Here is a 26,016-nt window from a genome sequence, read left to right as displayed (position 1 = left end):
ACCAAACCCGGGCGCTTCCCATGCTTGGTGGCTGGCAGACCCGGCCACTGCCTATTTTTAGTCCAGCTCTCTATTTTTAGTCTGGTTTTGAAAGGTGAAATACAACCGGCAGCCAAACCCGGATGAGCCTCTTGGTTTCTTTCACTCAGGAGCCCGGAGCAGTGCTGGAAGAGAATGGCAGGAAGGCTGCAGGGCAGAGGGGAGAGCCCCTGGTGCAGGCAGGGCAGGAATTGCAGGCAGGCTGGGCAGGGGGCTGGCCACCGGTGGAGAGCCACCATGGGGCTGGTTTCCTGCAGCCCCCATGCAAACAAGAGGCTCAACACCAGCTGGCTTGGTTTATTTTTTTCCTATAATTCATTTATTTTCAGTGCTGAAATGCCATTTCGAAGCATTTCTGCCTTCACTGGACAAGAGTGGTCCCGAGCCTTGTCCTGCCAGAGGCAGCTCCACAGCTTTTCTTGATGCTTTTCAGTGTGATGGGATGTTCGTTCTCACCAGATGGTCTTCATCTGATGTGGCTGAATACTTTGAAATTTCAACTCTTTTATTTTTAGTTGCATTACCCAACCCAAATTCTCACTTTAATAGGAAAAAAAATTAATAATAATCTGTTATTTAAATAGGACTTTTGTCTCTCTCTGCTATTCTCGTTTCATCTTTGGCATATATTTTCTAAGCAAACCTGTGTTATGGATGGAGTCATGTGCTTCCCAAAGTGTGTGAGTGTTTGAGACAGGGAAGAAGACAGCATGCTGGTGGGAGCTGCTGGAGACAGCCGGGCTGTGTCCACGCTTAGGTTTTACACCGTGGTGTAGACCATATTTTACTGGGGTATTTTGGACTTTAACAGAGCTGTATAGCTCTGTCGTACAGTAATAGATTACTGCACATAATAGAAGTCTTTATATAGATGCTGGAGCACATTTCTTAGCTACAGATGTTTCCTTCAAAGAGATGTTTCCTGCCATAGAATCACAGAATGCTTTGAGTTGGAAGGGACCTTTAAACATCATCTCCTCCAACCCCTGTCCCATGCTAAAAACAAAAGCTATTGGCATTTTGTCATACCAAGAAATGTGTACATTAGAAATGCTACTGGGGGATTTCATTGTGCATAACAAGACCCTGTCTTTTCTTCCTTTTCTGTCTGCAGAAATGTACTAGGGGCAGCCACAAACAGATAATACATTAAGCAAGCTCTTAATTGTCTTTCCTTCCATAGCTGTTTTCCTGGCCACCTCATTTTTGGATTTCCTGTGACTCCTTTAGTGACTGCACCATTTAGCTGCAAAAGAAAAGGAAGAATCCAGGCTTAAGCAGTTTGGTTTCCCAAGCAATCATACCTTTTATTATCCCCAAAGCCAAAATTGTTAAATTATGAAGACATTTCTGTTACCTTTGGTGTCTCCAGACATAAAAATTAAGAAATAGAAACACAAAAGTATTTTTAAATTTAAAAAATAGATTTTATTATATATATGTGTGTGTATATACTTAATCAGTGCTTTTGGAGACCCTCATGTCTCCCTCAGGCTGTGCTAGGGTGTACTGACTCTGCTCCATTTGCTGCCTGCTGCAGGGCATCCCTCACCCTTCGAAGTCCAGGGCTGGTCCCACACGTGTCTGCAGTGCTGCCTTGTAGAGAGCCAGGAGCAACCATTCCCATTTGGTAAAGTTCAGCCTGAAAGCAAGATGTAAGTCAGTATTTCTGCACTGTTGGTCATGTCTCTAGAATGTGTTATTAATGGAAAGAAGGTCTAGGATGTTACTAGTCTTGAGTTCCTGTTCTGCTCCAGGTCTTCTGCCTGTGGGTGTTTCTTTCCCTCAGCCCTTCTCTAAACCATTTCATTCTCTGTTTGACCACAGTCAATTTAGTGAAGCTAATGGAGCTCCTTCTCTTCAGGTCAGTGATGATTTCACATCCTTGAGTTCCTTGCTTAATTCACTGAGAAAATCTGTGATTCTGAAGCCAGTTTTCGAATCATAGAATAGTTCGGGTTGGAAAGGACCTTAAGATCATCCAGTTCCAGCCCCCCTGCCATGGGCAGGGACACCTCACACTAAACCATGGCGCTGTTTTCCGAGTTCCCTCCTTGCCACTGGCACAGCCCTGGCACCGTGCATGGGGCTGGACCACGGGGTTCTCCACTTTCCTGCTCTCATCAGAGGGTGTTTGCTTTGAGGGAAGTTCAGGAGCAGGCTCTGCTCTAATCCTTCCCTCCAGCTGGGGCACGCCGCATCCCTGCCTTCCCTCTAACAGGAAAGTAAGCGGCTCTCAGGAAAGAGTTAAGCCCAGCGAGCTTTGGGATCCTTTGCTGGGGAGAGGGCTGCTCTTTTGTTTGTTTTGAAGCGCTGGCAGGGAAGTGGGGAGGAGAAAATTACCTAAGAGATAGTGAGGTTGCCATGAACTGCACAAAACTGTGAAAGGAGAAACTCCACCTCAGTCTTGAACCATAAGCACAACCCCTGAAGAGAAACCCACCCCACAAGTGAGTGATCTCAAAGGCTTGAACTAAACCCAAGCAGCTCCATGAGCTCAGAGCTGCTGCAGGACTGAAAGCACAAGAGCTGTCACGGCCAGATCCAGTTGTGGTGGGAGCTGCGAGCAGGAATGCTGTTCTGGGGAAGTTTAAACATCATGAAGTGGAGGCAGCTCTGCTGGATTGCGTTCTGTGTTGTGGAGCTGTGCGGTGAGTACTGACTGCAGCGGCTAACCAGGGCTACAAGCACTGAGCAACAGAGCAGCTGGAGACTACTGCATGGGGCAACTTCTTTGTAACTTAGGGAACAAGGAGGGGGACGCGTTTTAATGGGTGTTCAGTGGCGATCGCAGTTTCACGCTGCAGTGATGCTCTACACCAGGCATCCCAGCCAACGCATTCCAGGTGATCCGCTGCACGCAGAAAACGCTGCTGCGTTGAGAAAGAGGCGACTCAGGGTGGAAGAGCGCCCTGTAATATTACAGATAACAGGAGGGGATGCTGATGCAGCACGCAAAGCGGTGGAGTGCAGCCACGGTTCAAGTCGTTTCTCAGTCTGTGTCAGTGTAAATTAGCCTTACTTTTGTTTTGTGGTGGGAGCTAAACATTGTCTGGAAATCAAATCAATCTACATAAATATTAATATCTGCTATTCCAGCTCTTCAAATATTCATCATATGAAACAGTGAGATTTTCTCGAGCTAGTGCTTTTTAAAGGGTTATATTTTAGGGAAATATTATAATTTTGGTCCCAAATCCAACAACCATGAAGTAATAAAAAGGGACTTAAAAATGTAAAGCAGCACGCTGTGCCAGGACCCCAGGTGTCTCCTGAAATGTATTTTTCCTTATTGACATGGAATAAGTAGTGAAAGAATTTGCTGTATTTTGTTCTCCTGTTTCCCAGTGCACCTTTCATGTTCCCTTTGCTGCCAAGGTCTATTGCTCATCAGAGCCATTGGGCCTGACCCTCCAGTCTGTTAATTTTATAGGAAGGAAAAAAAAAACATTTTATTAGAGAGAAATAGAAGTGAGGACTGGCTGAAGGGTGTAAGGCACAAGTGTTCACCTGAAATGCAGAACCTGAGTTCCTTGTAGTACAAAGCACAAGTGATAAAAAGCTGTGCCTCAGTAAAGGCAATGGTACTGGGCCAGAGCGGGTTTAAGGCTGCAAAATGTCATTGCTGGTGCTGGCACAGCCGAAGCTCCACAGTTCTGCAGGGTGTTACAGAGCTTTATTAGCACTGGCTGGAAGCAGAGGAGGTTTGGTTCTCTGCACAAGTAGGGAGCTCACCCCCAGGCTCTGCTCTTCACCTCTTTGGGGCATCCCAGGGACTTAAGCAGAGGCTTCAGTTGGGCAGCTCCCGATGGAAATCCCAGGTCTGAGGGACTGAGCCTGGATCGGCTCCTGGAGAGCAGCTCCTGAAACACCTTTGGTGAAGGGCACGTGTTTTAAGGGGACGCAGTTCTTCCTGTGAGGGTGCTGAGGCGCTGGCACAGGGTGCCCAGAGAAGCTGTGGCTGCCCCATCCCTGGCAGTGCTCAAGGCCAGGTTGGACACAGGGGCTTGGAGCAAGCTGCTCCAGTGGAAGGGGTCCGTGCCCGTGGCAGGGGTTGGAGCTGGAGGAGCTTTGGGGTCCCTTCCAGCCACTCTGGGATTCTATAATATTTGTACCTAATACAAACAATAATTTTTTTGGTCTTTTCTCTTTTCTAATTACACATTTTTAACTCATCTCTGCCAAACTCGACTTTTTAAAAGAATCTCTTTTCTTGTCCTTTTAAAACATGTTTTCTTCCCTTCATCCCTTTTGCAAGACCTAGAAACGTTGTAAAAGTGAGGGAAGGGAAAAGGAGCTTTCAGACTCACAGACACTTGGGGGATGTGATTGCTCGTGGTCCCCAGGAGGGCTCCCAAGCACCCAGTGCCAAGGAAGCCCCTTGGTGCAGCAGGTCGGGGGGCTCCCCGCAGCCCCCTGCCCCTGCGTGACACCGGCCCCACACCCATATCCTGCCTGTGAGAAGGAAAAGGGGGAGGGAAGGGATTTTTATCAGATATTTCCAGAGGGAAGAGGGCTCCACCCGCTTGAATTCCTGCCACATGGCTGAGAGCAGTAGGACTGGGGAGGTGTGAGTAATGCTGCTGGAGCTGCTGCAGGGAGCATGGGATGGCTGCGGCCGTGCAGCCGTTCCTCATCCTCCTCTTCCATAGGCAGGGAAGGGCCAGATCACCTTTGATGCAGCTCTTGTAGCTTCTAGAGCGCTGGCTGAGCTTGGGGAAAGGCTTTGTTAAACACAGCAAAGAATCCAGGGGACTATCCTGGTTCTGTGTCAGGCACTGGAACAGGCACCCAGTTACCAAAGGGTTTGCCAAGAGGTTTTTGTATCAGCCAGGATCAGTGTAGGAACTGGAATTACTGTTTGGGAAGCCCCCCTGGGTTGCACCTTCCACCTTGCTGGGGGGGATGTGCAGGGGAGAATTGTAGGATCATGGAATGGTTTGGGTGGACGGGACCTCAAAGCTCCTCCAGCTCCAAGCCCTGCCACGGGCAGGGACCCCTTCCACTAGAGCAGCTTGCTCCAAGCCCCTGTGTCCAACCTGGCCTTGAACACTGCCAGGGATGGGGCAGCCACAGCTTCTCTGGGCACCCTGTGCCAGCGCCTCAGCACCCTCACAGGGAAGAGCTTCTGCCTAAGAGCTCATCTCAGTCTCCCCTCTGGCAGGTTAAAGCCATTCCCCTTGGCCTGTCCCCACAGGCGCTTGTCCCAAGCCCCTCTGCAGCCTGAGAACCCCCGTGGTGGATTTGCTGCAGAGTAGGGCACAAATGATGTAAATGTCTCTCCTGTTTGCTGAGCCTTTGCCATGGCAGAGTTTTGCCTTCTCTGGTCCAGGTTTAGTGCTCAGGGATGAGCGTTGGACCAAGCCAACTACTTTAACATTGATAGTGTTGCTGAGATACTTCCTAAGCCCCATTATTAAAATCTCTTTAAAAATCAGAGGCATTTAACTTCCTAGCTACGGAAGGAGTTTAGGCTTTTTAAATGGGTAAACACAATAGTGAAGCAGAGTTTGCTTTCACATGCTTTTGCTCCTGCATGTGCCATCACTCCCAGGTGAAGATTTCTCTGAGGTTAATAAATGGTTTGGCTTAAACTCTCAAGCCCTTCATACTAACAAATGGGCCGAGTTTAGCAAGGCCAGTAAAAATGTGTGGTGCAATAAATGACCTGCTTCAGCTGAGCACCGTGTGGATTATCCAGCCCACATCTGGATCAGTTTTTATCTCCTGGGTCCAGAGGTTTCAAACAATTTAGCCATGTTTTCTATAAAAAAGGCCTGCATATGCTACAGTAAAGGGGAGGAAAAGCAATACAACGTGACAGGTCTTCTCACAACCGACACTGAGCAATAACCCAGGCTTCATTTTATGATGTTCAGCGGTGAAAAGACTTTGCTTAGAAATACCTCTGGTGCTTTATAAACATCTGGAACAGTTCACAGGTTCTTGGGTGGCTGCAGCACTTGGGGAGGTCAAGTCCAGGGGCTGCATTGTTCTGGTGATGGGAAGTTCCCTGCGCATGCCCAGGCAGACACAAAGCTGTGAGCAAAGCGCGGGTTTAACTTGTGCTGCTCCTTGTGCTGGGCACGGAGTCACGCCTCCTGCTTTGGATTTGTTCATCAGAAACGTGGTGCTTTAGGCAGCTGGAACTGAAATGTCTGAGAGAGAAGAAACTTCTGGCTTCAACAGGAGCCAGAACCTCAGTCCCAGCTCCAGACACCTGCACGGAGCCCTCGGCAGAGCCCCCCCTCCAGCTCCCCGGTGCTCCTGCTCCCAGAGCAGCTGCAGCCTGCACGGGCCTGGGATGGGATGGGATGGGATGGGATGGGATGGGATGGGATGGGATGGGATGGGGTGAGATGGGATAGGACAAGACAGGATGGACTGGGACAGGACAGGATGGGATGGGATGGGACAGGATAGGACAGGATGGGGCAAGACAGGATGCAGTGCGATGGGATGGGATGAGATGGGATGGGATGGGATGGCACGGGATGGGGTGAGATGGATGGGATGGTACGGGACATACAGGATGGGATGGGATGGGATGAGACAGGATAGGACAGAACAGCGCAGGATGAGATGGATGGGATGGGATGTGCCATGACCACAAGGCCGGGCTAGTGTACTCTCCCCCTCAGCACCCACTGGCTGCAGGAAGAGCCAAGCAGCTCTGCCCCCTGCCTCCCATGGCCAAAATGGACCTCAGGGATCTCAGTCTTTGCTTTTTCTAAGCCATCCAAGTTCTCTGGACCTGATAAGCAGATGCTGACATCCCACACGGAAGAATTCCTGCCAGGACAATACTACAGTGTGCAACACATGAGTGCATGTGTAACGGGCAGGGGATGCTGCCCTGGCGCCAGCGCCGGGTGGCTGATCAGGACCTGTTGGTGCTGCTCCATCTCGAAGGCTGGTTTGGAAAGATGAAGTAACTTTCCTTGGAGCTCAGGTTCCCCTGGGCAGAAAGACAAATGAAACAGCGTGTTTTGTGAGGTTTTCTCAAGTGTCTGGGTAAGAATCTTAAACAGCAAAAGCCCTGAGGTAGAGACTGAAGGTGTTCTACAAAAGGGGAAATGGGTCTTACAAACAGAAGAGGTTAAGGAATGGGAAGCGATGCGTTTCCACTGACTCGTAGTTCATTTCAGAAGGAAAAGCTGGAAGTGTCATCTTGGTAACATACCAGGAAGCAGTATATAATCTTTAAGTTAGAGCAGCAAACCATTCTCCAAACATTCTGTTTTACCTCCAAAGATGTTTTCGCTCATGAGTCAGTGCTGATCCCAAGCCAAAGGGAATGTTTCTATTTACTTTGAGATTGTGCCTGCAACTGCAGATCCAGCTTATTTTTCCTGAGGCGTATAAATGATCTCTTCCAAGAGAGTCTTTCCTCCAAGGATTATAAAGCCAAACTTACTATGAAATCCAGCTTTGTGCAGAGCTTTCTGCATCCCTCAGTAAGGCTGAGGATGGGGAGGGATGCGGGCAGAAATGAGCCGGTCCTCCTCCAGTGCTGCCCCAAGAGCCCTCTGCGCCTCAGGATGCTCGGGGGCAGGCAGGGGCTCAGGGCTGGGAGAGCACCAGCCCCTAACACCTCCCTCTGCCCTCAGGTAATGCTTGTGGGAGCTCAACACACAGCCCCACACCAACGGCCACAGCATCACAAGGCGCCAGCAGTGCAGCAACCACGGGAGCTGCCCCTGCAGCCACCAGCAGCGCCGAGCTCACACCACAGACATCTGGTAATTACCACCCTCGTTCCCCCCAGTGATTCCTGGGGGCATTTGCATTGGTAACCAAGTTTATGAAGTGCATGGGTTTGCCCTAAGAAACCGTGGAGTTGGTGCAGGGGTTGTGGTCTCAAAAAAGAGCCTGCTAGTATGGGCAACATCTTTAATCCTGGCCCCAAAGATCCCACCGGGGACAACCCAGCACTGCTGTCATCAGGAGGGGTGGATTGGACCCATTCTGTTCAAAACAGCCAAGAGATGATGGGACAAAATGCTCATTAATATTTTATCTCAATATACCTGTTACTTGCTCAGCAAATGGCACCCATAAGAGCTCTGCCAACCTTTCCAATACAAGGCTAGGGTTAGGATCTGAAGGGGTTTGGAGCAGGGGTGCTTGCAGAGATGTGTGGTGCCCTTCTCTCATGCTGTTTGATGTCAGTACATCTTCCTGACAACTCTGGGTCAAGGAGGAGATGAGGGTGATGCAGGGTAGGGCAGGCCATGGCATCCTTGCTGTGGTGCAGTGTATGCCCAGGAAATGAGCCCATTGTAAACAGATTATGAAGTGCTTGTAACAATTAGATAACTGAAGCAAGTCTAATGCACTTTTCTTACACAGCCAATAACACGTTTGGTATTGTTGGCTATGACAAATCAATATTGTACTCAAGTCACCGCAATGCCACGCACTGATTTTAGAGGACTTAAGCTTTCTCATGTCTCCTTTTCATTGCATTTCTTCACAACTGAAGCTGCTGCCAGGTCCCTGGCAGCCAGCCCCACGTCCCAGGGACCCAGCAGTGAGCAGCCGAGCCCCCAGCCCAGCGGAGCCCACACACAGGCACTGGGCACTCCCTCGGACCCAAACCACACCAGCAAAGGGGTCCCCACATCTGAGAGCCCAACAGTGCATCCCAGCACCATGGCAGAAACCCCAGGGTCTGTGCAGGCTCTGATGAGCTCTCCTGCCCCCACCTCGGGGCATCCTCCCATCCCGCCTGCCACCACGCCACCGCACACAGCCAGGGACAGCCTGAAGGTGAGGATGGGGCTGTGGGACCATGAGGAGGCTGGAGCTGTCTCACAACAGGTCACTGATGCCACCGCTGTGTTCTTGCCCTTCCAGCCCATCACGTGCCACAATGTCAGAGAAGTGAGTGACACTGGAGCCATCTGCTTGCAGCTCAACGAGACCAACACTTGCGTGAGTTGCAGCCCCGGCTGGACACCCAAGGGGGGGACTGCAAGCAAACGCTCTCAGGCTTGCAGTGATGGGGTCACCCACCAGAGCTGGCGGGTTGGTTTGGGGTGAGGAGCTCACACTGTTATCCCTAGGGCAGAGCATCTGAGCTGTGGGGATGATCCCAGCAGTCCCAGGAGGATCCCAAAGGGATGATCCCAGCAGTCCCAGGGTAAACACATCCTCCTGGTTGCATAAAACCTCCTGTTTAATGATTAAGCTCTGGGGTCAGTTTAGCTTTTAAAGTACCTCCCACCATGTTGAACGGGAAATTGCCTTTGTTCTTCTCCTTCCTCTTCCCTGTTGGGAATGCGAGGGCCTTTTCTTGTCTTGCCAACTGCCCTAGGAAAGGAATCAGGGCATCTGAAGGAGCACGGGTGGCTGATCAGTGGCTCCATCTGCACAGAGTCCTAAGGGAATCCCAGGTTTTCTGGTGCCCTTGGCCTTGTGCACTAAAAATGAAGCAGTTATAAAAGCAGGAGAGGGTCTGGCTGCGATCCTGGTGTGGGTGGGAGGCCAGAAACCTTCCACATTGGAGGTACAACCTGTCAGAGGCGTGCTGGATCTTGTGGCACAGCAGGCTTGGCAATGCCCTGGGCTAAAATGACACTGATCAATCTTAGTGCTGCTTAGCCGTACTGCCACCACTTAGGCGGAGCGAGTTCTTCCTTGGCTTTGCTCTGCAAATGGCATTTAGACTTGCTCCTGTTTACAGGGACTGTATTTTAGCAGGATTCACATGGGAACTCCTCCGGGAGCAAGTGGTTCTGGTCACAGATGCCATCTAGTGGGAAAGGACACTTGGGCACAGGGGCAGCACCCCTTACCCACACATTGCATGCCTGCGCAGACACAGATGGATGCACCTATAGCACACAGGGTACCCATGGAGTCGTGTCTAATTGCACACACTTCCCTCCATGGGAAAAGAGTCCAACTGCCAGGCATGTTTCTATGGGAGCTTTCACCCGAGAGCAGACGTCTCCCGTGCCTCCAGCTCATGGAGTGGGAAAATCCAGCTCAGGCTCAGCAGCCACTGAACCTGGGAACCAGATAAGAGCATCTGTGAGGGGAGCAGATAGGAGGGACCGTGTCTCACTTTCCTGCTTGGCCTTTCCCAAAGCAAATGAGCAATGAGCTGGCACCCAGCACTGCTAATTGCAAGGGGAAATTCTGACACTCCGATGAGTTCTTTCCACAGCAGAGAAAGGAAAATACACACTTGGGTCTCTTGTTCCATCTTGGCCTTTCTCACCCCAAGCCAAGCTCGATAGAAACAGCTGAAACTGATTTGTTTGTTATTCTCCCATGGATAAGTTCCTGCATTTCTCTATGCTAAGAGGATGAGGTGATCCCAGCACAAGGCTGAGGCAGTTCTAAGCAGAAAGAGGAAAGCACTGAGCTGCCTGGTGGCAGCGGCAGGGATTTAATGGGAGCCGGTCTCTGTCTTGAGGGAGGGGAACGGCCACAGCTCAGGTGATGTCCCCAGGTAGGAGGATGTTAGGGAAGCTCTTAAGGTCTTCTAGCAGCTGTGGGCTCTCTGCAAGCTGTGGCTGTAAATAGCCCCAAGGAGAAAGCCTATTCTGTCTGCTGCAGAAACTGGGCTACAGAAGAGGAAGGCTGCAGCTCCTCACTCCTCTTCCTCTTCCACCCAAGAGTCGGTTCGGGTCTAAAATGTGAGAAATTGGTATTATTTTTGCCTAGCCTTTGATCAGCAACCTAGCAAAAACATCGAAGACATTTCCTAAACAGGAAGGCTCAATGCTTCTTTGTTATTTCCCTCCTTTCCCAGCCCCTGCCTGGGACTCTGAAACAATAGGGCTCTTCAGGCAGCTATTTGAGTCCAGAAAGTGGAGAGACTTGCCATGCAATTTCTATCCTAAATTTAGCTTTGCTTACATGCTATTTGCAAGAGTTGCTATTGATACCTTCATTTAATTCATTTTCATTAAGTTAAGAAACAAGAAATGAGCATCTCCATTTCCTAGGTGTTGGCACTGGGGCTCAAAGCAGTGGGGAAGTGGGGAGGTGAAGGCCTGACCCCCAGCCCAGCGCTGATTGTCACTTCTGGTTGCTTCTTGCTCAGCTTTGCACAGCACAGGGAAGCCACCAAAACAGCAAGGGTGGATGCACAACACCCCCATAGCACCAGCAGAGCCATGGTGGTTGGCTGGGTCGGTTCAGTGGCTGGTTTTCTTGCACCTCTTGCAGAAACACTTCCTAGAGATGAAGGGATCGGACTTGTGGAGTGCAATATGTGAGGAGGGCACCCACCGTGTCCCTACCCCCTGCCAGATCAAGCTCGCTCAGTCTGAGGTGGATCATGACTGTATGCTCCTCATCCTCGTCGGCGAGAGAGGTCAGTTGGGCTGATGCCTTTGGCTGGCACTGATGATGGGCAGTGGGAGAGGCTGTGGGGCACAATGCAGAAGGAGGCTTCTCTCTGCAGCTACTCTTTCTTATGGGGTCTTCTGGATACACAGAGCTTTGGTGTTGCCTCAAGAGCAGCTCCTCTCTGTTCAGCAATGGGCAGGCTCCTCGATGCTGACTTCAGCTGCAGCATGACCCTCCGTGTAATGTGCCTCTCCTGTTTTAAACCTTGCAGATCCTGCTACAGATATGCTCCAGGAGTCCCACTGGGAAAAGGTAAATTCCATAAGCAAATTCAGCTGGGAAAAAAAGGGTGGCCCGAGAAGCTGGAGAAAGGAGGTTTTTAGATGGTCAGTTAAGACCTGACCCTGCCTCCATCTCGGAGGTGCTTGTTGAGCGTTGGCACATGAGATGCTTCGATCCCAGCAATAACTGAGGATGTAATCGGCACTTTGCTGCTTCAAAGTAGTACTCTGGCATTAATCAGTTCCTCCTCTCAGCACTCCAGTGAGGCTGCCATTGGCTTGGAAAGCTGAGCTCCAGGTGCCTGCATAAACAGCAGCCATCAGAGCTGCAACAGCAGCGCACAGCAGCAGTGTTTGCACTGGGAGTGTTTGTCCCTGGCAGTGTTCAAGGCCAGGTTGGACACAGGGGCTTGGAGCAACGTGGTCTAGTGGAAGGGGTCCCTGCCCGTGGCAGGAACTGGATGAGCTTTAAGCTCCCTTCCAAGCCAAACTTCTCTGTGATTTGATGCTTTCAGCAGCAGATGCATGCTCTAAATCTGAGGACCTGAGCACTCAGGTCCAAGGGAGAACATTGGGCAGCAAAGCCCAGCTCTGTTTACACGATGTTTAACAAGGAGGTGAAGAGCAGCATTGTTTGAAGCCTGGTGCCTGTTCCGCACATGTTTCCTGTTTGTCGGACTCCCGGCTCTCTTTGGTGGTTTATGTTTTCCAGTTTGGAATAAAATCCCTCAAACGGGGGAGCGTGAGGAACCACCAGGACTTTTCTCAGAAGACCCTGATTGCCTTGGTCACATCTGGACTCATGCTGGCCTTCCTGGGCTTGGCTGGATACTTCCTGATGAAGCGGCGGAGCTGGAGCCCGGCAGGAGAGAGGCTGGTCAGTGCTTACAGATGGCAGAGCAGCAGGTAGAGACGAGCCATGGGGTGCCCAGGTGGGAGAGGAGGGGGCTCAGCACCCACAACCTGCATGTGTGCCCCCAGGTCCTTCCTGGGCAAGGAACAGAGCAGACAGGGTGAAGGGAAACCTCTCCTGCCTTCAAAACTTAGCTGGTTGCTCCTGTGGGGAAACAGCCCCTTTCTCCCTCATACTTCTAGGTCTAACACTTATTTTTGCTCAGCAGTAAGAACTCATCCAGCAAGACCCCTCCAGAGACACCGAAACCTTATGAATTTGTCATTAAAAGTGACGCATTTTAACTTCCCATTCGCTGCGTTTGAGTTATCTGTCTTGTACCAACGCTGTAATAAAGGCTGTTTCTCCCTCTCACTTAACAAGCAATGGTAATAAAATACATCAAGAAAGAAAGAGGCAGAAATTTCCTATTTTCCCCCTTCCAGGCAGGCTGACTGCTGAGGACTCTTCCCTACCAGTGGCTTTTGGGGTGTGATCCCTTTGTAAAGTGAGGATGGGACATGCTTTCCCCTCATCGCTGCTTGTGGGCATGTGGAGAGTTGTGTCCTGGGAAGCCGTTAGGTTATTTCATTGCCAGGAAGGATGCCCTCAAAACATGCAGATGGGAAGTCAAGTGCATGTGTCAGAGGCAGGGATGGTGCAGTTTGGGCTCTCAAGCGTGGATGCCATCTCCTGGATGCTGGCAGCAAGGGATAGGCAATGTAAATCTGTGGCTGCCCATGGAAATGCATGGGAGAGTCAGACCAGTTTCCAGGTGAGGTTTGTTCAGCACACCTATCTCATTGCCATGGATAAGGGTGTCATCAAAGGGGCTGAGCAGAAAGAGAAACTCTGCAGCCTGTGCGGGTGGATGCCACCAAGTAGACAAGGAACAGGGCTGCATGCTGCTAGCCAGGGACCACTAGTGCCCATTGCATTGCTATCAGGCCTGCCACTGTCCAAGACATGGGAGATATCATGGTAGGGATGGAGGATATTGCTCTGCATCCTCCAGAGGCATCTGCTCCTTACAGCAGCAGCAGTAACCAGCCACACAGCACACGTTTGCATTTGCTGGAGCGCAGCCCTGCACTTCCGCTGGCACCTGGCTACGAGCTATAGATGTATTTACAGGCTGAGAGAAAGGACAGGGAAAGAGAAAGAGGCCATTTCCATAGCTTTCATTCCATGGTGCTTCTTATTTGGCTGAAGTGGAAAGCAGAGGTGGTCTGTCATGGAATAAGAGAAGGGTTTGGATTGCAAACCCAAGGCAGGGTCAGCTCCAAGACCTGGTTACAAGAAAAAACCCCAACCTGACAGCTTCTCTTTTCAGGTCCAGGAGAAAAATCAAGCGCAGTTCCTGGCTGTTTCTCTTGCTTCATCTTGCCATAGTTCAGGCCCTCTGTTCCCCTCCTCGCCAGCCAGAGGAGGTTCCCATGCCTGCAGTTGTTTGTACCTCTCCTGTCCAGGAAGCGCCGGCAGCCAAGCCGCTGCCTGCAATCAAAGCCGGTCGCTGTCAGCCCTTTCCCTCCCTTAACTCTCTGTTATTTATGTACCTGTTTAGGCTGAAGACCCGTATTACACGGAAAACGGTAGCCAGGGAAACACAATGTTGATGATCCCTCCCCAGGAGCAACCGGAGCTGCAGGAGAAGCCAAACCTCAACGGCGGCACTCAGGAGAATGGGACTGGCCAAGCATCCTCCAAGAACGGCCACTCGGGCCGGCAGCAGAGCCCCGCTGACACCGAAATGTGAACCAGGCTGCAGGTGCATCCATCCTTAGTGTGAACCAAGAGGGGAGCAGAGAGACAGGGGAGGGTAGGAGTTTTCTATGGACAGTTAGGGAATTGCAGACCTTCTATTGCTACTATTCTTATTCCTGTGAAGAACTTCCAAATCAGCCTAAAGCACATGAAGCACCAAAGACCTGCTGCTCTGCCTCCTCCTCCTCCTTCTCCCACTGACCACACAAGACACTTCTTTGCAGCTCTTTGTCTGCTTTTGGTGTTAGAATAACATGAGAAATGCAATTGCCCTTCGTCCTGGAAGCTTTTAAGCAGAGGCAGACTCAAGGTCCAGAAGCTTTGAGCCAGACTTGAAACAGCCAAAAGTTTTGGTGGCAGTGTGTTAGGCTGATTAAGGTAGTTAAATTGGGATTCCAGTGACAAAAGCCTTCCAGGTTTCAGATGATTTCGGTTATCAGAGGTGTTTTTAATCTCGTCTTTATGTGTAAGTGCAGGATTTCTTCTTTTCTTTTAAGAACATGAGGCATTTAATCCCCCTTCTTGTGCTTTAGGTCTCCTTTAGTATTTCCTACTCCAGCAGAATTTGCTGAAGCTCCGTGTAAAACGTTCCACGTGGATTTGAAGGCTGAAATGTGAATAGACCTCAAACTTGTTTCTTTTTCAACCTTAACCCGTAGTTGCTTTAGAGTGAAGATCTCCCCCAGTCTCTTCATGTCAGGGACTGGAGAGAGCAGTTTGACGAGGCAGAGCCAGCAAGCAATGAGATGGCGAATACCTGATGTGGCTGTAGGTGGCTCTGCAGATGCCTGGGGTTGGATGTCCCACCACCCTCCCTCCCGACACGGGGGGGCTTTGGGAATAAACGATGCCAAAGGGCTCCCAGTGGGATGAGCGCTAGACCCAGAACTGGCTCTGCTCTGGGTGTTTCTCCCTCTGCATCAGCAGCAGGTACATGAACAAAAAGAGGTGTTTTTTTCCTTCAGTAAGTGAAGACCAACAGCAGGAGCAGCTCCTCCCCGGCCCAAGCGGCATCACTGAGGTTGAGCTCTGTGCAGCTCAGTGAGAGCCAAGGCCCGGGGGCAGGTTTGTGCTCAGCCCGAGCACATGCAGCTCATTTTTAGGGAGCCAAAGCTGGTGTGGCACAAGCCTGGTCTTGATGGTGCAAGATCATGAGAGGCTGCAGCTCAGCAGATGCTGGGCAGACCACAATGCCTGCTGGCACCTCCACATCCAAAATAAGGACTAAACCAGCCCTCGAAGCTGATCTACACCCTCACTAGTGACGTTATCACAACCTTTTCTCAGTGCTCAGCACCTGAGGGGAAGGCTTTGGTTTTGGTACAGGGCTTAAAGGGATGACAGCAACATCCATCATTACCTGGGGCTGTTTTCATGGGTGCAAGTGTCATTTAAACACGGTTTAGAGGAGTTCGGGTTTTGTCTGTTTTGGTGTGAATTGATGCTCCCGTATCTCACTGTAAATAAATCCCAGTTGAAAAATAAAAAGTTGACTATGAAAATGCAGTTTCTCCATTGTGTCCTTGGAACAACAGCGTGTTTATCCCACTGGGATGCGTGGCTCTGGCTGTGCCAGCACGATGAGAGGCCAACGCCTTGCAGAGAGGCTGTTTCCCAGCAGCAATACTATGACTAAAGGCTGTGGCTTGTCCTGTGCACATTTTCCCTGCCTTTCAACAACATGTTTGCAGGGTAAGTGACGTGCGGCAAACTATAAAACCTTGTTTGTTGGATTGTCTGGTGTTTAACATGCCCAGATAATCCCTGGTGCAGTTTTATGGAGCGATCTGCAAGGCTGGGGTCTGACCGGACAGCGGAAGAGGGTGTGTGCATATGAAGATCATAGAATCATAGAACCCCAGAATGGTTTGGGTCGGAAGGGACCTTAGAGCTCATCCAGTTCCAACCCCTTCCACTGGAGCAGCTTGCTCCAAGCCCCTGTGTCCAACCTGGCCTTGAACACTGCCAGGGATGGGGCAGCCACAGCTTCTCCGGGCACCCTGTGCCAGCGCCTCAGCACCACTGCCTGTTTTGCGGCAGTCTGGGGTAATGTGACCTCCAACAGATCGGCTGCAAGGGGAACAGAGGCAGGGAAATGCAATTCCTTTCTTTCTTTCTCTCAGGAGAGCCCTGGAGCAGCATTCCCAGGGGCTGGATGTGCACCATGGGGTCGGACAGTGCGCGGGGATTGGCTTTTCTTTCTTGGCAGCTGTCTATCTACTCGGCACTACTCACTGCATCAATAGTGGGAGATCTAATCAAACGTCAGGTGCGTTTTTCACAGCTCAGGCTATGTCCTACAGCCAAGACCAGACAATAAAGTTACAGTCAAGTGCTTTGGCAAGACAAAAGGTTTCTCTAAAGCATCCAGATTGAGGGAAATGCCTTGAGTGGAGGTGGCTGAGCAGGGACGGAGCCGAGCCAGCGGAAAAGCCTGCGCTTCCAGCTCAGGAAGTTTTTGCCTGTGTGTAAGCACAGGCAGGCTCAGCAAAAAGAGGTATTATTATTATTCCTTCCTTATCAGCCCCCTTGCATTCCTTCCTTGCGGCCCCACCGTCTGCCTGGCAGCCTCCCCCTCTCCATTCCATGCTGGTAGCTGCTTTTGGGGGGCTGAATCCACGGCAGCTTCCATTCCAAGAGCAACCTGCTTTCCCATACACACGGTTCCAGGCCGAGGCAAGTGCTCTTGCCTGGTTCATGATCTCACGGTCTGCTTGTATATAGTGTATATACAGTTCAGGTGCTGGGATCCTTAGTGTGTAACGCCCTGCATGAAAGCATCCTCTGGGGAAGAATGGTGGCAAATTCACATACAAATATGATACATATACAAATACAATACATACACATATACAAATACTATACATATACATATACATACACATACACATATGCATATACAAATACAATACATACACATACACAAATACTATACATATACATATACATACACATACACATATACATATACAAATACAATACATACACATATACAAATACTATACATATACATACACATACACATACACATATGCATATACAAATACAATACATACACATACACAAATACTATACATATACATATACATACACATACACATATACATATACAAATATACACATACATACACATATATATACAAATACAATACACATACACAAATACATACATATACATACATACACATACACATATGCATATACAAATATACATACACAAATACACATATACATACACATACACATATACATATACAAATACAATACATACATACACATACACACATACACATACACATATGCATATACAAATACAATACATACACATACACAAATACTATACATATATACATATATACATATACAAATACAATACATACACATACACATATATACATATACAACATACACATACACATACACATATACACATATACAAATACTATACATATACATATACATACACATACACATACACATATGCATATACAAATACAATACATACACATATACAAATACTATACATATACATATACATACACATATACAAATACTATACATATACATATACATACACATATACATATACAAATACTATACATACACATATACATATACATGTACATATACACCAATACAAATACAAAATATATCTATACATACACAAATGCAATGCAGATACAGATGCAGATACATATACATTACATATATGTTAAATATAAATACAAATATAAATAATAGAATAGAAACTAATATAAATCATATAAATAATAGAAATAGAAACAGAAATGGAAATAGAAATAATAGAAATAATAGAAGGAATAGAAATAGTGGAAATAATAGAAATAATAGAAATAGAAATGTGATATGGCCAGGAAGTGCCCTGTTTCCCAGCCTGAAAAAGAAGCAGGAGCTCTGACCCCCACCCAGGCAGCCCCAAATCCTTCTGCAGGTTGAAATCAAAGCCTTTTTCAGCAATGAAGCAATATCTTCCTAGCTGAACTGCCATAAAATGCTACTGTGAGTGGAGGCTGGCTTGTTCTGTGCAGGCCTGAAACCAATCAAAATCATCAGAGCAAACAAGTTTTAATTAAGTCTTATTAACAACGATGTCCCTCAGTGGCTCTTCCATCCCCTTCATAATAAAACAGCTCTCACAGGTGAGAAATCTGCCCTGCAGTAGTCAAACCCTTCACAGCAAAGCAGCACGTCCCAGGGCAGAGAAATACAGCTCCTTCCTCACTTTTCTGGTTGTTCCTTTCCTTTCACTGATTTATTGCTGGGAGGAGCTGCCCCGGTGCCCAGCATCCCTCAGCAGCAGGATGGGTCTCGCACAGGCAGCAAGATGCCCATTTGAGGATGAGGATACCAGTGTGTGCTCTTCCTTGGGGAACCCTCAGAAAAGATGAGCTCCCCTGGAGCTCGCCACCACAGTCGTTAACAGAGCTGTTAGAGCTGTTAGAGGCTACAGCACTCCTATTTCTCTTTAATTACACCAGGTAATTCTCTTGAATTACCTTACCGGGTAAGGATTTACCTCTTACAGGCTGAGCGGGACCCGGTGCCCAGTGAACCCACCACCCACTGCGTGGAAACAGAGCAAGCCATGGCCTCATGCTTAAATGCACCAAGGTGCCTGCATGGCTTTGAAACAGCAGGAGGAATAGTGCAGGGTGTATTACACATACCAATGCTGCTATCTGCTGGCTGCGCATCGCTAGAACATTCAGTACTTTGCTCTATGGGGCAGCTGGTGCTCGGGTAACAGTCCCCTGTTGAAGCAGCCCCTGCAGTGGAGTCCTGCTCCACCACAACCCCTGCTGCAGCCCGGAGAGGATGAAAGATAGAAAGGGGCTTTGGACAAGGGCTTGTAGGGACAGGCCAAGGGGAATGGCTTTAACCTGCCAGGGGGGACACTGAGCTGAGCTCTTAGGCAGAAGCTCTTCCCAAAGCACTGAGGGATTCTATGGTTGTGACTTTAAGGAAGCAGTAACACACAGCATGGGCTCTGCAGCTCATTTTTGAGGACTAGGGAACATCTAAAATGAAATTTCTAAACTGAATTTCCCATCAATCCACTTCCCGTCTGCTTGGTCGATGCCTGATCCTGCAAAATCCACGTGGGAGTTCTATGGTATTTGCTGCACCATCTGCTGCGAGGCCAAGCAGGCTTTTCCATCCAAGCACAGGGAACACGTGTGACACCTCAGGTGCCTGATGGAGAAGAAGCTGCTGGAGCAGCAGTGGTGGGGCCAGGGCACATCCCTGTGACCACAGCTTGGGAATTTGGCTTCAATTCCTGTGTTGTCCCAGTTCGGAGGCAGCCAAAAGCTCCGTCACCATAAGATGGCCATAAAGAGGCCTTGGTAAAGGGTGATGTTTATGCTCCTTCCCTCTTCAATCCTTTTCTAACCATAGAACTGGCATCACGTACAGCCCATGCGTATAATCTGCGACGATTCTGCCTTTGCTTCTGAGGTAAAGGGAAGAGCATCTGTGCAGGGCTTTTCCGTCGCCCAGAAGAGAAATGGTATTTACAAGTATTTGCATTACAAGCACTTCACAGGTGTTTCATTCAGAGTCTTTAATCGTAGCCTTCAGAGCCATTTAATTTGCTGGTGTTTTGATTTGTAGTAACAGACGTAAATGAGATTATCTATCCCCTGGGATAAACTGTCAAAGGCAAGTGCTGAAGAATTGGGCTCTAAAACCATTTTAATGTGCTGGTGTTGCAAACCCTGAGATGGAGCCACAGATTAGCATGAGCCAGGACTTGGGCCTCAAACACAATGTGCAGTGTGAGAAGCACCTTTGAGTGGGCTCACCCCCGAAGGAGGCATAAGGGCAGGAGGAAACATCTGCAGAGCATGCAAAGAAAGTGTGCTCAGTGCCAGGGGGCTTCATGGGTTGCTTTTATAACCATAAAAAATACCAGGAGAGACAAGAATAGGTGAATATAATAATATAATATAGTATAATATAATATAGTATAATATAACATAGTATAATACAATATAGTATAATACAATATAATTAATATTATATATATAATATAATATAATATAATATAATATAATATAATATAATATAATATAATATAATATAATATAATGATGTGCTTTCTTGGAAGAGGGTTGGCTTGGGGGTACAGCTGTGGAGTCCGATGTGGGAATTGCATTGGGTTCCAATTTTCCTATTGATACTTGTTCACGTTCCTCTTCTGGAGAAAAAAAAAAACGGAGTTTTGAACAGTTTTTCTGCTGGTTTTCTGAGGGCAAGTTATTTTCTTGGGGGAAGAAGAGGTTCATTCCAGCTTCTCACTTGAACTGCAGGAAAAAAGGCCTGAAAACAATTCTAGAACCATAGCATCCCAGCCTGGTTTGGTGGGAAGGGACCTTAAAGCTCCTCCAGTCCCAACCCCTGCCACAGGCAGGGACCCCTTCCACTAGAGCAGCTTGCTCCAAGCCCCTGTGTCCAACCTGCCCTTGAACATTGCCAGGGATGGGGCAGCCACAGCTTCTCTGGGCACCCTGTGCCAGCGCCTCAGCACCCTCACAGGGAAGAGCTTCTGCCCCAGAGCTCATCTCAGTCTCCTCTCTGGCAGGTTAAAGCCATTCCCCTTGGCCTGTCCCTACAGGCCCTTGTCCCAAGCCCCTCTCCAGGTTTCCCGTGGCCCCTTTAGGCACAGGAGGTGCTCTGAGGTCTCCCCTGAGCCCTCTCCAGGCATTGTGTCTTGCAGAAGCCACAGACGATGTCCCCAGGGCCTGTAAGTAGGAAATCTATTTCCAATTACATATGTTTTTATTCCCATAAATTAACCAATGCTCTTCCCACCCTTGCCTCTTTGCTATTTCTGATTCTTGTGATTCCCCCTCCCCATATTTTCCATCTTGATGTCTGCATCTTCCTTCTTCCCTTATCTTCCGCCGGCCCCAGAGGCTTAGCGCTGCTTTGGCAACATGCTAACATGTTTAGGAACGATAAGACATCTAATTAATAGTTTAATTAGCAGTACAAGGCCTTAATAGTTTATTAAAGCAAAGACATTCAAAGAATTCTTCCCCTTCCTTGCGTTGGTACAATATAATTTACCAGCAAATGATAAACCAGGTCTGAGCAGTGCTGAGGCTTTTAGCAGAGATTTGGTGCTGGATTCCTGATTTCATGGGGGATTTTGCACCATTAATATTATTTTTTAGTTGCTGCTGTTGCTTGAAAACTGTTTACCGCATGAACAACAACAACTGCAAAGGAAGCAGGGTGCTGCCTGAAAAGGGAATGGAGGGAGCTGCCTTCCCTTCTCCTGCACAGAAACAAGTCCTGTGGGGAGCTAAACTTGCTCTTTAAGAGGCTCTGCTGAAATGCCAGGTCGTGCTCGGAGCCGGGGAAGCTCGGCCCCTGCGGGCTCCCATCCACCGCTCCCTGTGCACTAATGGCTGTTAAACCTGATTATTTTTAGATGAAGGTATCCTTGGCTGAGAGCATCCAGAGGGGCAAGGACCAGCTGGAGATCCCTCCTGCTTTTCCCAGTGAGAAACTCAGCGTTAAACCCCCCTTTGGAGAGGGGAGAAGGAACCCAAGCGGGGTTCCCCAGGCCGCCGCGTTTTCCCTCTGACCCACACAAAGATCTCTTTCTATATTTATCACAGTGTCCATCGGGCAGAGCCCACTGGAACCAGGCAGGGGAGCTGGGGAACAACCCAGGGATGAGGCGATCACTGAGGAAAGGGTTGGAGGCAGTGAGGGGGCAAGTGGAGCTCTCACCAGCCTCCCGGCTCCATCCACATTATCCCTCCCCTGAGGCTGGCTGCCTCGGGAATGCTGCAGGGAGATGGCAGCGCCCCAAGTCCTGGCCATGTCCAGGGAGGTTTTGCTTGGCTCTGGATGGAGGCACCGCTGGGGAATTTCCACTGGGCTGCGGCCGGAGCTGGCGGGTCAGGAAGGTGAAGCTGCCTTTGGCTGCAGCAGGGCATGCAGGCACAGCACCCCATGCAGCCGAGCATCCCTCCAGCTCCCAGACCTCTCGTGTCCCCCGGTTCATACCTGCAGAACCAGGGCTCCTGCCCACTTGGACCAGGCAGCTTTTGCCACCCTGTACAGTGGGTGTCCATGGGACCAGAGCCATCCGCTGCCCCATGGTCCCAGTAACACTGGTGCAGGGGGCACAAAACCCCTCTGGTTTGTGCTCCATGAACCCCCACACCGAGGATGCAGGCCAGTGTAACCCATCTCCTTCATGGGTGCTGGCCGGTGCTAGCCCTGTGCTTTGCAGGGATGAAACCCTATACAGGGAGTAAGCACTTGGAATCACACAGGGAAACGTCTGGAATCACACAGGGAAACGATGCAGTTACAAGCCTGGCAAATTGAGAAAATGCAAGACTATGCAATGTTCTTACTGTCAGCAAATTGCTTAATCTGTGCTGAGCCGAGTTTCCCATCCATTAAATGGGGAATGATTATCCCCTGCTCCCTAGGAGGGAGCGAGGAATCAACCCACCGAAGCTTGCGCTGGCGCTGGGAGGGAGATGCGCAGGGACGCACGTAGTGGCTGGAGCTGGGAAACCCAACTTCCGACCTGGAAGGAACGAGTCGCATTTTAAAACCAACCCTTAGGAATTAATTTCTCCCTTTGCTACTTTTTCCCTTTTACTGAGGAAAATCCCGAAATAGATTTATCCGGTCCGAGCAGGACTGTAAAAGGTTTCCGTGGATGAGAACATTCCAGGAGCCGTGGGAAAAAGGAGGATAACGCGGTTCTGGGGCGGGAGGGCACCGGACGCACGGTGCCTCCTGGGACTTGTAGTCCGCTCGGTTGACCTGGCCTCCGCCGGAGCCGTTGCGCAGCACGCAGGTACGGGGCCGGGCCTCCCGTCCGTGTCCCCCGCTCATCCCGCACGCATCCCATGCACATCCCGTGCATCACCCCACGCACGGCCGGGTCCTATCCTGGCACCCTGGGCTAGGGGAAAGTGAGGGTCTCTGCACGGTCCCGGATTACTGGGCCGGCCCCCCCCCGGATGTGGAGTCTTGGAAAGAGCAGTAGTAAGGGTAATAAGGATGATGATGATGATAATAACGGTAATAATGATGATATTCTTCCCTGTGAGGGTTGTGAGGCACTGGCACAGGTTACCCAACCCAAAACATGCCAGGATTCTATGATTCTATGAAAATAATGATCATAACATGACAACAATATTCATTATCAATAATAATATAAAAAAAAATACTGTGACAACAACAAAGAGAATAATCAAGATAATGATAATGATGATAAGAATTAGAAGAAGCAGAAGCAGCAGCAGGGGATCCTGTTACACTTCAACGAGGGGGTCCACACAGATAAATCTCAGCCAGGCTCACTCCTGTCCTATAGGATAAGCGGGAATGGCTGTCCTAGACCAAACGGGAGCACTCGGGGGAACGTAGGGGCTCTCTCGCTGGTTATGTTTAACACCAGCCCACAGGGGTTGCAAGCGGCTGCTTTACAGCGAACGTCCTGTTTCCCCGGCTTTTCTATTGAGAGCCAATAGCTGCAGGCAGCATCGCAACTGCCTTGCGATGGGTTGTTACGGTCTGGCTCCTGCTTTCCCCCTCTCGCAGAATATACGATGCCACTTCTGTTTGGGGACTGTTTTAACAGCGAGGTGGCGGAGACAAAATTGACTCAATAAACTTGCTTTTCCCCTTGTGCAGCTTTAACTTAGATAAACGGGCTTTAAAGTCCCGCTTTAGCGTGGGATAGGGCTGTTTACCCTTCATCATTGTTAGTTAATTGCTGTTTGCTTAAATATTTAGTTTGGATTAAGTTCTTTTATGTTTTTTTTCTTGAAAACTAATAAATAAAGGTGTGTTTAGGACTGTGGTAAAAGGCTTTGTAAGAGGCTTCTTAAAGATACTCTGCAGCAGGGAAGCTCCAGGAAGTTTTCTCTATATATTGCATTTCAGTTCTCTGACTTGGCATTTGCTGTGTTGTTAATTGTAATTAGTCAAGCAAAAGCAGCAAGGGGAGTCCACTGTTCTTTCTGCTACTGCAGGCTTTGAGTCTACATTACCCAAGTCATTCCTTATCCTGAAAAGTAAAAAGAAACAGTTTGCATCATTTAAATTCACAAAATCCAACTCAGGGCTTGCAGCCTGCCTGCGTGCAGTGCAGGAGGACAGTGCAAAGAAAGGATGGGTTTGAGTGAGTCCAGAGGAGGTCACAGAGATGCTGCAAGGGCTGGAGCAGCTCTGCTCTGGAGCCAGGCTGAGAGAGCTGGGCTGGGGCAGCCTGGAGAAGAGAAGGGTCCTGAAGGGGAGACCTGAGAGCAGCTCCAGTGCCTCTCCCGGCGTGTTGTGTCCCATTCTCCATGACACACTGTCCTCCCGTTGCCAAGGAGCTGATCATATTGCTGGGAGCCAGGACTCTGCTGAACTGCTCCATCATTCCCATTCTTCCTCTGCCTCCTCCCTACCTCCCACTCAGCCCCGATGGAATTACATTAGGAGGGATGATTCTGCAACCACCACCTCACTATTGGGGCTGGGTTTTGGCAGTTTCAGGCAACAGGGATGTGCACGAGGCCAAGCCCAGCAGTGCGACTGTCAGCCCGGCTGTGACATGCAGGGTGCTACTACCACGGGGTGACTGGCACCTCTGCAGATAGCTCAGGTTGCCATGGTTACAGATGGAAATAGGGCTACGGGTTAACTTGGGTCAGTGTTGCGTCAAGCACAACACCCTGCATGGCTCTGTGCACCCCTGGGACAGTGAATGCTGGAACAAGGAATCCCCAGGTCACCTCCCAGCAGTGAGCCTGTCAGTTAAACTTCCTGAAACTTCCCAGGCCTTGGGGTGGAACAGCCTCCTGCGAGCCCTGGGCAGAAGGAGCTGTCACACCCTGTGACCTGTTGTTTATTACTTACTGGTGCTCCCCAAATATTAAAGTCTTCCGTAAGCTCTGGTTTTTCTGGGCTTTCACATTCTGAATCATAGAATCATGGAAGGGTTTGGGTTGGAAAGGACCTTAAAGCTCATCCAGTTCCAACCCCTGCCACGGCAGGTTGCTCCAAGCCTTGTTCAATATTTGGGGAAGGAACACTATTAGATATTTAAATATTAAATATTTAGATTATAGACATTAGGCAGAAGCTCTTCCCTGTGAGGGTGCTGAGGCGCTGGCACAGGGTGCCCAGAGAAGCTGTGGCTGCCCCATCCCTGGCAGTGCTCAAGGCCAGGTTGGACACAGGGGCTTGGAGCAAGCTGCTCCAGTGGAAGGGGTCCCTGCCCGTGGCAGGGGTTGGAGCTGGAGGAGCTTTAAGGTCCCTTCCAGCCCAAACCAGTCGGGGATTCTACAATTCTATATTAGAAGCTGGCATAGATTTAAACCCAATCTGTGCCATCCCCTCATTGCCAGTCCTTGCAGCAGGCTGGGAGCTGATCCTCAGCTCTCCCCCTGACAGGACGAAACGATGCCGTCATGTACAGGCTGGAGCTGCTGGAGCTGGTCTCTGGGTTAGGTTTGGGGTTTTTTTTTTCAAAGGAAAAGAGTTGGCAGGCACACGAGCAAAGCTGAAAGTACTTTCATCTGGGTTGGTTTGTAATGGTTTATGGTTTGTTTTCTCCTTTACGAATTACCCAAAGGAACCGCTCAGAACAAAGGTCTCCCATTCGGGAAAGGGGAAAGAAAATCTACAGGGAGACTAATGTGATTCAGTAGAATTAGCCAAGAAAAACCCCAAAAGAAC

General features: G+C 49.4%; 1 protein-coding gene across 3 annotated transcripts; it reads left to right on the top strand.

Moving 5' to 3' along the window:
- The first annotated feature begins 2,361 nt into the window (after nt 1–2,361).
- Nucleotides 2,362–15,280, top strand: CD34 (CD34 molecule). Of its 3 annotated transcripts, none has more exons than XM_057400723.1 (8): nt 2,362–2,690; nt 7,650–7,781; nt 8,525–8,811; nt 8,899–8,976; nt 11,224–11,371; nt 11,618–11,658; nt 12,340–12,504; nt 12,749–12,824. In XM_057400723.1, exons 1-8 carry the CDS (start codon nt 2,612–2,614, stop codon nt 12,749–12,751), a joined length of 933 nt encoding a protein of 310 aa, XP_057256706.1. In that variant the 5' UTR covers nt 2,362–2,611; the 3' UTR covers nt 12,752–12,824. The 3 variants fall into 3 exon arrangements, with proteins under 3 accessions (XP_057256706.1, XP_057256705.1, XP_057256704.1); XM_057400722.1 differs by having other exon boundaries at nt 12,746–12,824; XM_057400721.1 differs by lacking the exon at nt 12,749–12,824 and adding an exon at nt 14,084–15,280 and having other exon boundaries at nt 2,366–2,690.
- Nucleotides 15,281–26,016: the final 10,736 nt, after the last annotated feature.

This window comes from Pezoporus wallicus, unplaced genomic scaffold (assembly GCF_028554395.1).
Source record: "Pezoporus wallicus isolate ANWC-B61680 ecotype Strahan unplaced genomic scaffold, APGP_CSIRO_Pwel_v1 scaffold_7736, whole genome shotgun sequence".
Classification (NCBI taxonomy): domain Eukaryota; kingdom Metazoa; phylum Chordata; class Aves; order Psittaciformes; family Psittacidae; genus Pezoporus; species Pezoporus wallicus.
This window is presented reverse-complemented; position numbering and strand designations above follow the sequence as displayed.